Source organism: Hypomesus nipponensis, chromosome 17 (genome assembly GCF_054491055.1).
Source record: "Hypomesus nipponensis isolate SF chromosome 17, ASM5449105v1, whole genome shotgun sequence".
In the NCBI taxonomy this organism is placed as follows: Eukaryota; Metazoa; Chordata; class Actinopteri; order Osmeriformes; family Osmeridae; genus Hypomesus; species Hypomesus nipponensis.
The window spans coordinates 8,611,897-8,626,398 of NC_140377.1; the positions used below are offsets into that span (position 1 = coordinate 8,611,897).

Genomic DNA, 14,502 nt, shown 5'->3' on the forward strand with positions numbered 1-14,502 from the left:
CATGCAGATAAATGTTGCCCTTGCAATGTAAATCAACAATGCAAATTTCTGGCCTACATTACACTGAAATACACAAAGTTAAAAATATGCACTGTGTGGATGGAGGAAAAACCTGGAGGGAAAGTTAGCACTACAACACTGCCACCTGCTGCTCTAAAGACACACTGCGCTCCTCAGAACATCCTTTATCTAGGATGTACAGCAGACCGGCTGAGAGGGGCCAAGATGCTTAGTAGAACTGAACAAGACAGGTAAAAACTAGCAATACGGGTAATCAATGTAATGCAAGTAAATAATCCGAAAAGAGAACACACAAAATCTAAAATGTGCTTAAGGTTTATTTAGTCTTGAAAACCAATGACATTTCAATGCAAATATGGTATATACACACAATGCTTTAAACCAGAAAGGCACAGGGACACGAGCCAATTTGACATGAAGAACCCCCCTCCTGTCTGGCTCAATGACACACTGATGTACTGGAGACAGGACAAGGCTCGAGAAACAGAGAGTATCAGTCCAGACAATATGAACATTCTTGTCAAAAAACACTTACACAGAACTTAGAAATCTTTATTTGTGAGGTTAGAAAGCTAATAAGACAATAGTGGTGTTGTGATAGCTAAAATATATATATGTATATATATTACTTATTACATAAATACAAAAGTCAAACGGCACATTTTTGTCTGCATCTATCCTAAAAATGGGTACTTGTGTCTACTGGCAGTCTTCCGTGTTTTCAGGGAAAAACCACAAGAGCAAGTCAATTCCCTAAAACAAAACGAAACTTGAATTCAACTGGAATCCTTAAGTACTTTATAATAACTTCAACCTTCTTAATAAATTATATGTTTTAATACAAACAAGAACTTAGTATTTAAAGATCTTGATTCTAAACCGTTATTTCATGGACACCATTGTTGTTATGGTTTGAAGTGTGATGAAGATATGGTGTTGATTGTCTGACCATTCGAGTTGCCATCAACTTATAGTCTTTGGCCTCATGTGTGAAACAAAGGAGTCTGGATGCTAGACACTGTTTCTCTACCGGGACTTAACTCTCCACCCAGAACACAGAGGCTGAAGCCCTGGTATTGTGCAGTTGTATAAATTAAGACAATTCCTTTATTTCTTCAGAGACAAAAACAAACAAACAAACAAACAAAAACGACAAAAGGGCAAGAACGTACTTTGATTCACCATTCGTCTGTGAGGGAGCGAGTCAAGACGAGGACACATATTTACAGGTTAGGTCACATCCTCCCAATCCTCGCTCCACCGGCCGTCTTCTCACTCCTCTCCTCGTCCTGTGGTCTCATGGTGTGGACAGGGTCGCACGCTGACGACGGAGAACAAGGGTTCCGTAAACCCCACGAGGCGTCCTGTAAGCATATTCATTTACTGACCATCACCACAAAGCACAAGGCGAAATCATGGCGTGAACTCAAGCTAAAATGTGGGGTTTGGGTTAACTACGGGCCTTACGGTGACTTGGTACAGTCACAGAGACCCTGGAAGCCTGAGCACCCATCTCTGGCCAGCAGGTGACAAATGAAGTATGGGCATGCATCACTGAGGTCCAGTCAAGTCTGCTGGCCCTCGGGCTTCGAATGGCCATTCGTGTTTGTGGTGGTCCCGTCTCGTGGTACGGTCACTTCTCTGTGACGGGTCTCGGGGGCAGAGCTGTGATCGAGATGTTCAAATGATGGGTGGCTAAGTCCTCAGGACTTGTGGGAAGACCCGCGGGGGGAAGGGTGGGTGTTTGGTGGTGGTGGAGGGGGGGGGGTTCGGGTCACTTGTTTAGGGCGATGCTGACGTAGGAGGTGGGGATGTAGCCCTCGTCCCCGTTGGTCCTGCGCACCCGCGTCCAGCCGTCTCCCTTGTCCTCCTCCACGACAGACAAGACCTCCCCCTCCTGCATGGAGATGGTCCCCTCGCTGGCACCTGCCGGGTGGGGAGAGGAGAAGAGAGGAGGGGAGGGTTGGGGAGGGGTGGGAAGAGGAAGGTTGGGGAGGGGCGGGGAGAGGAGAGAGAGAGGAGGGGTGGGGAGAGGAGGATTGGGGAGAGGAGGGGTGGGGAGAGGAGGGGTGGGGAGAGGAGGAGTGGGGAGAGGAGGGTTGGGGAGAGGAGAAGAGAGGAGGGGTGGGGAGAGGAGGATTGGGGAGAGGAGGGGTGGGGAGAGGAGGGTTGGGGAGAGGAGGGGTGGGTAGGGTTGGGGTGGGGTGAGGTGAGGAAGGATGGGGGAGGAGAGGTGGAAGGAGGCGACGACACGCAGAAGCGAACGGTTAGTGACGTTTGAGTGGGGGTGGGGGGTAAGGGGTCCGGGACGGCGTCCGCGCAGGGCCTCACCCGGGAAGCTGTACATGGCCGTGCACTGGCCGATGGGAGCCGTGAGTTCCTCGTCCTCGAAGTCGTCGTCAAACTCGGCGTAGATGGCCTGGGGACGGTCGGGGGTGCCCTCGTCGGAGTGCGCTACGTCAGGGCTGGGGGGGGGGGGCACGGAACACACACACACACACCGTCAGGGGGACAGTAAGGGTACGTACGGTCCATTCCCGTCCACGACCGTCCTGTACTCGGGTGTTTTTGACGGGCAGACGAGAGCGTTGGGGACTCCCCTGAGCTCACCTGTACACGTCGTGAGCGCCGTTGTTGTTGAAGGAGTGGGACGTGTAGCGCAGCGTGTCCCCTCGGCCTCCTGCCTCGGCTAGCCACGACTGCAAGAGAAAAAGACCGCGCATACGCTCAGGAAACACTGTTGTAAAGCCCACGCATACGATCAGGAAACACTGTTGTACAGCCCACGCATACAATCAGGAAACCCTGTTGTAAAGCCCATGCTTACGATCAGGAAACACTGTTGTAAAGCCCATGCATACTATCAGGAAACACTGTTGTAAAGCCCATGCATACAATCAGAAAACACTGTTGTAAAGCCCATGCATACTATCAGGATACACTGTTGTAAAGCCCATGCATACTATCAGGATACACTGTTGTAAAGCCCATGCATACGATCAGGAAACACTGTTGTAAAGCCCACGCATACGATCAGGAAACAGTGCTGGGAGAAGAGAACGAGACCCAGAGAGAGGCAGAGTGAACATTTCACCTCTGAACAGGGTGTATCTACCATATACACTCATATTGAGGGCAAGAAAAAGGCGCATTACAATTTTTTTTTTCTCATCATTATCATTAATATTATTATTATTGTTATTATTTTTGTTATTATTATTATATTGAGAGAGGGTGTATTACCTCATACTTGTTGACCTCTCCCCTCAGCCTTTCCATGCTCTGGGCCGTCTGGGTGATCTGAGGGGTCAGACTGGCAGGGTCGCCCATCTGGGGATTCTTCTCGTAAACATCCTTCATCTTCCCCAGGGCCTCGCTGCAAACAGGGGAGGAGGGAACAGGGCCGAGGCAGAGGCGGAGAGCGTCAGTCCCCGTAGGAAGGAATCCCCCGCAGAGCCCAAACTGGGGTAAACACCACGCTCAAACGCTCCCCGGGGTTGTCAAAGCGCTCACCTCTGGTCCACTTCTTTCTGCAGCTCCTTGCTGATGTCGTCGAGTTTCTGCTGTAACCTCTTCCTGCGCTGCTCAGGGGGCAGGTGGCCAAAATCCTCTGTTACTGTGGGCTAAGGGTGCAGAGAAAGTGAGGATCCCAGCTGTTCCGCACACACACACACACACACACACACAAACTCTAGGAGGAAGTTCTGTGGGTTCAACACAACGGTTTCACTGACAAAACATGCATGCATTTAATTTAAGATAAGAGTTCTTCATTTTGTTCCTTGAAAAAGCCCAAGACATCCACCTTCACCCGTGTAATTACATGCAATCCCATTTAATTCTGCAAAATCACAAATTCCCTAAATGACTGAGCTTATAGGTGAAGGTCCAGTGTTTTCTGGTCGTATACGTTGTGGAAGAAAAGGACACTGTAAACAAGAGAATTAGCACTTGTCCCAAATATTTTAAGCTTTTGTTGGCTCTCAATAGAGCACAAAGACTAAAATACAATTACATGTCCCCACCACCAGGTGGCACCAACTCTCAAAAGGGCATGCACTAGCAATCGGGTGGTGATTGAGGTGGTCCCGTCTATAGCTTGTGTAAATAGTGAGCATCCCATTAAACCCCCCCCCCCCCCCCACACACACACACACACACACACACACACAGCTCCCTTCTAAACGTCATTACCGTGGTCCTCTCTGGAGTAAACCTCTGGAGGGAGAGAGAAACACAACTAGCAGTAGATCTACACAAAACATCCTCACTACTTTCCATGGAAAACACACACACACACACAACAGGAGGAGAGAGACAGGTCTAGACGTACTCAGGGTTACGGAGTGTCTGAGGAACAGTACCATTCACTTGAGGAGTGACGTGTTATAAAGAACCACAACATGACAACAGGTTCATCTCAGCAGACAGGTCTGGTGGGTTGAGGCCTTGGAGAGCGGGGCGTGGGGCCCCCGAGCCCTCTCGCCCCTGACCTTGGTGACTCACCGATCGCCTGAGGGTCCGGAAGGAGGAGATTCGGGGTTTGACTGTCTTATTGATCTCCTTCAAACAGTACGACAGGGGGTCCCGGCCAAACTTGGGGGAGGGGGGTCCGTTAGCGGGCGAGGGGGCGGGGGGCGTGGAGAAGGGAGCGGGCGAGGAGGGAGAGAGCTGGGGGGGGGGGGGGGAGCAGGACCAGGCACAGACACCCAGGGGGTATGCAGAGGGGATGGGGGGGGGGGGGGGGCAGGAGGGAGGAAGGGCGGGAATAAGGAGGTGGGGGGGGGGGGCAATGGATGGTGGGAGGACAAAAAAAAACAAAAACAAACAAACAGATGACAAGGGAAAAGAGAGAGACACCGTCAAACACCATAAGCGCACCACACAGCGAGGAAGACAACGTTGGAGCTAGAGCCTGGCGGGCAGCCCCCCCCCCCCCCCGCGCTCCTACAGCAGCCCCACCACCAGCAGCCAAACTCGGGACAGGGCGGGCGGGCGGGCAGAAAGGCCCCCCCAGGCACGGCACTGGTGCTGCCAACCAATGAGGAAACGACACGTCCCGTTGGCTCACGCCAAATCCAACGCAAATACCCGCAAGTACAGTCCCGCCAGGGCCCGCAGGTCGACTATCCTAACTGGACATGCGACGACGGACGAAATTCAATCAGGCGAGAGCACAATTGAACAGAAAAACCATTTACAGCCAAGGTGGAGACATACCAGTACGGGTGGAACCATGTGTGAAATGTCCAAATGAACGCGACACGGCCGAAAGGAAGGGGGGGGCGTAACATCCAGCACTGTTGGAGGGGGGAGTGGAGTGTGGGGGGGGTTTGGGTACTAGCCTGCGAAAATCTCTCTCGGCTACATCTACAGTGAAGCCACGGACAAAACTCCCGAAGAGACGAGGGCCGACACAGGACCACACGTACACACACACACACACAGAACAGTACACGAGGGTGTAGCAGAGAACAGATCCACACAGCCCAGACCAGCCAGCGGGACATGCAGCAGCAGGGGGGAAGAGAGCGGGGAGGGGGGAGCGGGGGACAGGGGGGATGGAGCAGGGAGGGAGGGGGAGAAAAGAGGGGCCGGGGGGGGGGGGGTGCTGGGGGGAGTCCCCGTCTACCCTCCCGTTCCTTCGTTTGGGAGCTGGCTCAGGGGACACGCTGAGGAGAATGGTCGAGTACACCCCCCTCAAGGCGAGTCAGGGTGATCCATGATTTCCAATGAAGCTTTTGCGCTCTCGTCTACATCATGGCTCCCCCTTTTGACTTGAAAGGCTTTTTTTGGGGGGGGGGGGGGGGTTAAAACGTGACTCGGCCAATCGTTGAGACTTCCCTGATCGCGACCCGACCGCGATCCGATCCTTTGGCAGAGAGCCGTCTCTGTCATGCGACTCGGAGGATGCGTTACAAGCAGTATAATGGCAGCAGTGTGTTTGTGGGTGCCTGTTAGCGGAAAAAACCAATGTGTCACTGCCCTGTGCTGATGAAAGCACAACCCCGGCACAATGCTGCCAGTCGACCTATTGGAAACCAGGGTCAAATTCTGCAGAAGGGGGGGGGGGGGTTCGGGGGGAGTCCCAGCCGGGGAAACAGCCATGCAGGAGGTCTATTCTAGAAAGGTGATGCACGGGCATATCTGCAAGCGTTGTTGTTTGTGTGTCTGTCTGCACGCTTGTTGGAGTATGTGTGCGTGTGTGTGTATGTGTGTGTGTGTGCGTGTGTGTGTAAGAGAAAGCGAGGATTGTGCAGTACGGCGCTCTGAGTTAGTGGGAGGTGTGTGTGTGTGTGGCCACAGCTTCAGGTCTACTGTCAGAGTTCCCCAGCGAGGGGAGTGGTGGGGTGGGGTGGGGGGGGGGGTCTCCCGAGGCTCTGCCTCTCTGCCTCAGCCCCTTGGCCTCTGCCCTGACTGCCTCTGCTCTGCCTCTGCCGGAGGAAACATACCCTGTGGCGTGTGTACGGCGGGTCCAAACCACTGTGTCTATTCCTAATGCAAAAACACAGCCTATTTATCCAACATAGTCCGTCTATCTAATATGGTCTGTCTAACATGGTCTGTCTGTCTAACATGGTCTGTCTGTCTAACATGGTCTGTCTGTCTAACATGGTCAGTCTGTCTAACATGGTCTGTCTGTCTAACATGGTCTGTCTGTCTAACATGGTCTGTCTGTCTAACATGGTCAGTCTGTCTAACATGGTCAGTCTGTCTAACATGGTCAGTCTGTCTAACATGGTCTGTCTGTCTAACATGGTCAGTCTGTCTAACATGGTCTATCTAACATGGTCTGTCTAACATGGTCAGTCTGTCTAACATGGTCTTGGTTTTAAACGCGGGGCCCGGTCGTTATGTTGTTGACATGGACCCCCTTTCCCTGCACCTACCTTGCTCTTCTTGCTGAACAGCCAGAAGGGCTTGCTTTTGTTCTTGCCCAGCAGGTCCAGAGGGCCTTTGGGGGTCCCCAGGCTGCTGTCGGACGAGGCCCGGTTGATCCCCTGGCTGTAGTCCTCAAACTCCAGGTCACCCGGGCGCTCGAAGCCAGACTTGTGCTGCTCTATGAGAGCCATGGAGTCCTGGAGGAGGGGAGACCAGCACACACACACACACACACACACACGACAGAATCCATATTTCGAGTCAGTCGGTACTTTACGGAATGCACTGGAAACCTACTGTGCGTGCGTGTGTGTGTGTTTTCGACAGCATGTGATAAGGGAGCCTTACACTCCTCTCATTGATATTAGTGCCAGCTTTCGTAATGCCTTCCAGACACTTCCCAATGATGGGCGTCACGTGCTTCTCCGTGTCCGAGAACAAGATGTAGCCCTGTGCCAGTTTCTTCACCCTCCTCTCGTCCATGTCCTGGAGTTTCTGCAACACACACACACACACACACACAACCGTTGACATTGGTGTATCCCCTCGCCGATATTGGCGAACACAAAAAAATAAAAGGATAAGGACTATTTTCGCTCGGCCAGCGAACCGACCCCCCGCAGACCCGCCGTTCTGCGTCTGCAGGGGCGAGTCGGCGCCCGAGGGGAGGCGGCCATCTTGCTTACGTTGAAGATAAGTGGCATGTCGCTGAAGTAGAACTGGCTCTGCTCCTTGTTGTACTTCTGCAGCTGTGCTGCGTAGTCGTTCTTGCACTCCTCTGCTATGTGCGTCCGCATGTGGGCCTGCTGCTTTGCCTAGAGACAGAGACAGAGACAGAGACAGAGAGAGACAGAGAGAGACAGAGAGAGACAGAGAGACAGAGAGACAGAGAGACAGAGAGACAGAGAGAGAGACACACACACCATTTTGAGAGCTCAAACTCCACTGTTAAGAAAACGGGGAGTGTGTTTCTTCCCCCCCCCCCCCCCCCCAGAGGTTCTGTGACGTGAATCTGGAGGTCTGGGGTGAGAGAAAAAAAAAAAAAAAAAGAGCTTTTATCCCGGTGCTTTGACCTTCCGGGGTCTTTATCGGGGCGTACTCACTTTCTCCACGTCTGCCTTTGTTGCGTTGATGTCCTGGTCGGTCTTCTCTGCACACTGAGCCGCTCGCTCGGCTTCCCGCCACTCCCTCTCGAAACGCTTCTTACTCTGGTGGAGAGACACCGGGAGGAGACGCCGTTCACTTGCGCGCTCATCCAAGTCAACAAGGGGCATGGTCTGACTGGTGATTTGGTTTTCGGAGCCCCTTTCCCGGCCAGGGATTTACATGAGATAAGGAAATGGGCTGTAAGGAAATGGATCCTTCTGGAACGGCCCCTAACAGGGCTCAGGTCCACTGAGATTTACAGTCAGAGGCAATGGGCAAGTATTGGATATTTTGGACACTCAGACAGCCTTTTTTCCCCCCATATACAAATCAAGTTTCCCATACTAGGAATACAACGTACACACACACACACACACACACACACACGTTCAATTGTTCGACATTGTATTGTCACTGCAGTGAAGACACAAAGAAACACAGTGGGCAAATGCCAGGGACAATATGGAAATTCGCCTGACTGCATTGACAGGTCGAAAGCGAAAGTACAGCCCTTTGAAAAGAAAGAATGCTCAGGACAAAAAAAAAAAAAAAGAAAAAAAAACCTGCACCCTCCATTACACTGAGCAACAATTTACACCGCATGGAAATCCAGTGGAACATACCGAGTTCAGCTTCCACACATGACAAACTTACGCTGTCGAGCTGCTTATAGGTGCTCTCCAAGCTCTGCTGGGATTTTTTGGCCTCGACCAGATGCTGTAGATGTGTCGAATGCATACGAGAGAGGGAGAAGGAGGGAGAGAGAGAGACGGAGCAAGAGAGGGAAATGGACAGAGACAAGAAAAGAACGACAGACTATTAGAGGGAGACAGCAGATGGCAAAAGGGTGACAGTGGCTCCTTGGATAGTCAATGGGCTGAGGGCACCGAATAAACAATGGCCTCCGAACCCACAACGCCAAGTAGATGATAAACAAATACCAGTGTGTCTGTTTGGAACATCATGTCTACTGGGAGACTGTGTACAGTGCTGCTCTGTTAACATTCCTGTGGGATCGGGCCAAGGCATTCCTCACCGCCAGTGACTCAATACTAGTGTGACCACCCTCCCCCGTCACCCCCCACCAGACAACAAGCAAGGCTTCCTTCCTGCCACAACACCCAACCTATACATCATCTGTACACCTCCTGCCATCTGAGCCTCCCAGTCCCTCCCTCCTCCACAGCTGTTCTCCTCATCCCCTCGCTCCATTGTTTCCAGTGCTTCCAGAGTTCACGTCACCCAGTCTGAACCCCATCCCTGCACCCGTCAGGTGACTCTCTCTCTCTTTTCTCTCTATCTCTCTCTCTCTCTCTCTGTCTGTCTCAACATCCTCTCTCTGTCTGTCTCAACATCCTCTCTCTCTCTCTCTCTCTCTCTCTGTCTCTCTCTCTGTCTGTCTCAACATCCTCTCTCTCTCTCTCTCTCTCGACATCCTCTCTCTCCCCCCCTCATCTCTCTCTCTCCCCCATCTCTCTCTCGACATTCCTCTCTCCCTCTCACCATCTTGCGCTCCTGCTTGAGCTCCTGGAGGTACTTGGTGAGCTCGATGCAGATGTTCATCATCATGTTCTCAGCGATCAGCTCCCTCTGGCCCGCGTAGTCGTTCATCTCGTTCAGGATGTCTAGGAAGGACTGGTGATTAGAGAACCTACAGGAGGGGAGGGCCAGGAGAGGGAAGGATGCAGAGATAAGGTTAAGAGTCATTACCTAGGTCGTTGATGAAAGGCCTCGGGCCAATGGACGCCAAGTAACGACGGGCTCCATTCACAGGCATTTGCATTGGTCAAAACCGTTCTGTGCCAAGCTTCCCCATCCCCATGGTAACTAATATTAGCGTTTGGGTGTTTTAACTATTGGGAATTGATAAGTTGAATGTGCTGCCGTGATTCAAGCCTCCACTGTTTCTCACCGGCATTCCGGCTCCTCTTTACTGCCTCGTTTGGGGTTGTATTTCTTCGTCAAGTTCCTGGGACCACGTGGGGGAGAGAGGGGAGGAAGAGGGAGATGATTAACGGGTTGGCATTGCAACATTCAACAGACATTTCTGGGGTTCTGGTGTTTCATTCAACACAAACAAAAGCAAAAAAAAAGAATCCATGTAAAAAAATAAATACAAAAAAAAAAAGTCCCACTTCTCCTAATCTTCCTCCTCTCACTCTCCCTGACCACATCCTGTCTATCATGTGCTGGTCTACTCCCACTTCCCCTCCTGTCCAGCAGAGCTCAGCAGACAACAGCTGGTGGCTGATTGTGGGGCCTGGGGAGAGCGAGAGTGAGCCAGCGGGACAGAGCGAGGAGCAGAGAGAGAGAGAGAGAGAGAGAGGGAGCCCATGTAGGTCTGAAGCTTGAGAATGAGGCCAGTGTTGCTGGGACTGTCTGGGGCTGGGCCCGAGCCAGCGCGCAGAGGAGGAGGAGGAGACTCGTTCGATTCGGCCCCGGCACAAGTCATAAGACTTCAACATGCATTTCATAAACAGCATTTCCATGCACACACACACACACACACACACACACACACACACACACACAGAATCCGCCGTGGGCCAAAAAGCCACAAACATACACCAACACACAAATCACACGTAAGGCACACAGAGGGGCGCATACAGGCATACATGAGCCGAGAACATTCATTTGATGTCGGTGAGGAACCATGTCAGGAATGAGACCTACCTCAGTTGCTTGGCATAGCTCTGCTCGATCTCAGTCCTCTCCTTCACAAATTTGACATACTTCTCCACCAGCTCCAGGCCCGACTGCGTGTGCTTCTCGATGATGTCAAATTGGTCCTTCGGACCAAAAAGGGGATGGAGAGAGTGAGCGAGCAAAGGAAAAGTGAGCTACAGATCGTATTCCTCGTGAACAGGAGACAGAGGTGGACAGCGCCAACAGCAGATGGGGTGTTCCACATGATGGTAATGACGTCGTATGAAGAATAATAGACTCCAAAACTCTGAACGAGTTGGGATTTATGACACTCTAGATACCCTCTTCCATCTTGTCTACCTCCCAAATGCAGCTCCTTTCAAGAATTCACCGTGAATGCACAGCCCTTGACCCCACGAAATGTTATCTATGGCTTTAAATCGTGTCAATGCTCCGGAGACAGACAGGGGATATTCAGAGAAAAGGCCAGCCCAGCGGCAAAATGACCAGGGTTCTCAAGACAGGAAACGGGAAGGGTCTCCTCTCTCCCATTTCCTGTGCGTATGCAGACTGTAATGGGGTGGCGAGTCGAATCATAACACAACGAGTGTACACCCAACAGAGAAGGACGATTACTATGCAACACGACTGAGAAGACATTCCTAGAAGAACAACACAAGTGTAAAGGGCACCACACGGGCCACCTTTGAACCAAAGGAAACTCCCACACTTGAATATGCTAATGAGGCGACTGTAGACCTGTCTCTAATCTGCCCGGACCGTATTTGGCTGGGTGCTTTATGAGCACTTCAAGCACAGACAAGCCCGTGAGAGGGATGATATCTCCAAAAACCCCAATCCTGCGTCACTCCCCTTCCACAAACACCTCCCTCCAGGCCTCGCTCCCTTCAGTCTGATGACTTTTACAGTATGGGGGAGGGGGCACCTCTGCGAGGAGATTCCAAACATGCTGGGCCATGTTGTTCTTGACCTCTCATATGCCCCCTGCATAAAGAAACTACTACACAAAGAGAATGGGAAATGGAACGTAGCTTTTGTTTCTGGGGCCTCTGTCCACTAACGAGTATCAAAGTCACTCCCTGGGTTTGTTACGTTTATATTATGTGAACGGGGCGAGCGTCTGTGTGTCAGTGCACGAACATGACACACAATAAACAAAAATTAGGCCATGGGTCGGTGTTAAAAATACCCGAAATAGCATTGTCTTTTGTGTGCCTCGACTGAATGGAAAAGAAGAAAACACATTAGACAACCGACTTTCAGGAAAATAGAGGCGTTCCTTTTCTTTTAGGGAGCGAAACTTTTTCACTACCTTTATCGGATGATTTCACCTACAGGCTGGCTTTCAAATAAGGCAACACAGCCCTCGGGAAACAAACATATGATCAGGCCAAAAGAACGTTTCAAGCTAAATGGAGGCTCACTTTCACACGAAAGCTAAGAAACCTAGCCTAATCAAGGCGTCACCCTAGTGAGACACCCAAATGCAACAGAGCACATGTTTCAGTCTTTAGTCACTGCATTTTATACACTTTATGGGAGTCTCATGGGCCTATCTGGCATGTTCCGGGTTGGCAGAAGACATGATTCTTTCACCAATAGGCCCAGGCAGGCAGGCTCTCGCACTGTAAAAACTTGTCGCTTAAAATAGCAAGAGGATTAGCGGCACGGAGAGCAGGGGACAGATGTCATAGCGCATCGCTGGCCGTGAGGTTTAGGTTACTAAGAGAACACAATCCAAACCAATTAGGCCCACGGTCTTAAGGTGTATGTTGCTCTCTTTCTCACACAATCTCTCACTCTCTCTCTGTCAATGTCTATCTCTCACACGCACACAAAGAAGCACACTAACCTAACATGCATCTATCAAGTCTGTTTTAGATTTGGAATTAGGCCTAATCTGTCTGTCAGAGGATACAAAAGGTCTTAATAAGAAACAAAGATTTAACCCCAAAAGATTTTCACGATAGCTGAAATTCAGATACAGGAGCATGAGTGGGATGTTCTGACTTCATTAAATTAGGGCAAAACTAATTAGGTTGGTGCTCCAGCGTTGTGATTGGAAAGGGGACAAGGGGGGGGAAGAGGCCCGAGGGGGGGGGGGGGGGGGGGGGACTCTAATGAGGTCAGAACCTCATCACCCTCATCTCTGTAACGCTCTATTTACATATTCTGTTTCTGGTACTGTACGGCTTCTTCTGTGGGTGTGTGGGTGTGAGAGATGCTGCTTTCTTTACTGTCACTTTAACAGAAAGGTGTTTGTTATAACAAAGATGAGACCTGCAATAGCGTTCAGAGCGTGGGGTTCAGAGCATGTTCTGGCTTGGTTTGATATGTCAGGCCAGCGCCGTAAGCTCTTTTTCATGACTTTCAAACAGAGGATATAACTCGTTTCAGTGCAAAAGACCACACGGATCCTAATCTCATCTTCCTACAATGGGAATTTTATACATTTTCTCTCAAGCGCTTAACAAGTAACTTTCAAGTTTTTGCTTCCTTGTACGGTCAATATCAATGGCTAACAGAATTGTCATGCATGTAAAAAAACAAAAACATTGCTTGTCTCGTAGGTGGCGTCTAAAGTGTCGTCATCGCTTCTGAAATAGTCGCAGAGACTTACAGGCCTTGATTGTCAACATAATTACTGTGGAGTCAGGCTAGAAATCTAGTATCTCTCTTATGCATCGTTCAATGGCTAAATCGTCACTACTTCCTTTCAACAGTCAATGCCCCAATACAATAGGTCGTAGGACCGTACTTGAGACCATAACAAACATATTGGATACTGTACTGTATGGCTCCTGCAGTGGGCAGCAGGGGGAGAGTTTACAATCTTGAATTATACAACAGAGAACCCCAAAAAATTGTTTGCTGAATAATGGTAATAACAATAAGATACATTAATGTGTCTATAACTTTAACAGAAATATGTATTAAAGGTGTATGTAGTTACCAAGATTATTGTATTGAGGGCACAAAATATGTATACAGTTCACTCTACCTAGCAACACTCAAGTCATGACAGTGAGAGCAACAAAACAAAAACCCTCAACCTGAATTGCCAACGAATCTATATTTAAAATCTGGTTCCATTTAAACGTGACTATTTTTAATTGAGATAAGCTAGCTTGCTCGTTTAGCAATAACGTGAATCACGCCGCAAATTATGCGCGCAATTGACTTGGAGCTGTGAGAAACATTGCATGTAGGAAACGTTTAATTTCCTAACCCTAAACTACAGTAGCCAGTTTATCCCTTTCTGTAACATTTGTTGAGTTTGACTAGTTAACGTTTACTGTAACGCAGTTTTCTGGGGATCGTGTAACTCGTCCGTTACTAGTACACAGTCAACTGGCTAAACACAATCCTCACATTTTGCAAGCAAACATTAGAAATCTTCATCATTGGGAAATGCAATCTATTTCACTTGTCAACTTCAATCTTGACAACTGGTGAACTTACCCACAGATCTGTACCCCAATCCATCTTCAACTTGCAGATTTATCTGTGTAGCCACCCCTGAATACAAAGAACTTCTTCAAAGTTATCCCGACATTCAGAGGACGCCCCAATCCCTAAAGATGATGAACTGTAACTCTAGCACACATCTGAATAGGTTCTACACACAGTAAATCGTTTATTCTCAGTTGCCGCAAAAGAGTGAGGACTAACTAGTTAGTTAGTTAACTAGCTAGCTACACTAAATAATTTTCCAACTTCCAAAGGAAAGACGGATAAACTAGCTTTCATATCCGCGTCACTCCTGAATCCTAATTCTTAAAG

At 49.9% G+C, this 14,502-nt stretch overlaps 1 protein-coding gene across 5 annotated transcripts; it reads right to left on the bottom strand.

Annotated features, from left to right (window-relative positions):
- Positions 1 to 320: 320 nt before the first annotated feature.
- trip10a (thyroid hormone receptor interactor 10a) lies at positions 321 to 14,488 on the bottom strand. 5 transcript variants are annotated; one of them, XR_014731768.1, is made up of 16 exons: positions 14,182 to 14,488; positions 10,726 to 10,841; positions 9,962 to 10,018; positions 9,553 to 9,700; positions 8,704 to 8,766; positions 8,007 to 8,111; positions 7,590 to 7,718; positions 7,252 to 7,398; positions 6,912 to 7,100; positions 4,528 to 4,692; positions 3,535 to 3,644; positions 3,265 to 3,397; positions 2,632 to 2,720; positions 2,353 to 2,486; positions 1,489 to 1,947; positions 321 to 1,385 (listed from the first exon to the last, which is right to left on the bottom strand). XR_014731768.1 is itself a non-coding variant. In XM_084677782.1 (15 exons), exons 1-15 carry the CDS (start codon positions 14,203 to 14,205, stop codon positions 1,796 to 1,798), a joined length of 1,761 nt encoding a protein of 586 aa, XP_084533908.1. In that variant the 5' UTR covers positions 14,206 to 14,488; the 3' UTR covers positions 321 to 1,795. The 5 variants fall into 5 exon arrangements, 4 of the variants coding, with proteins under 4 accessions (XP_084533908.1, XP_084533909.1, XP_084533911.1 ...); XM_084677782.1 differs by having other exon boundaries at positions 321 to 1,947; XM_084677783.1 differs by lacking the exon at positions 4,528 to 4,692 and adding an exon at positions 4,216 to 4,239 and having other exon boundaries at positions 321 to 1,947; positions 14,182 to 14,487.
- Between the last annotated feature and the right edge of the window lie 14 nt (positions 14,489 to 14,502).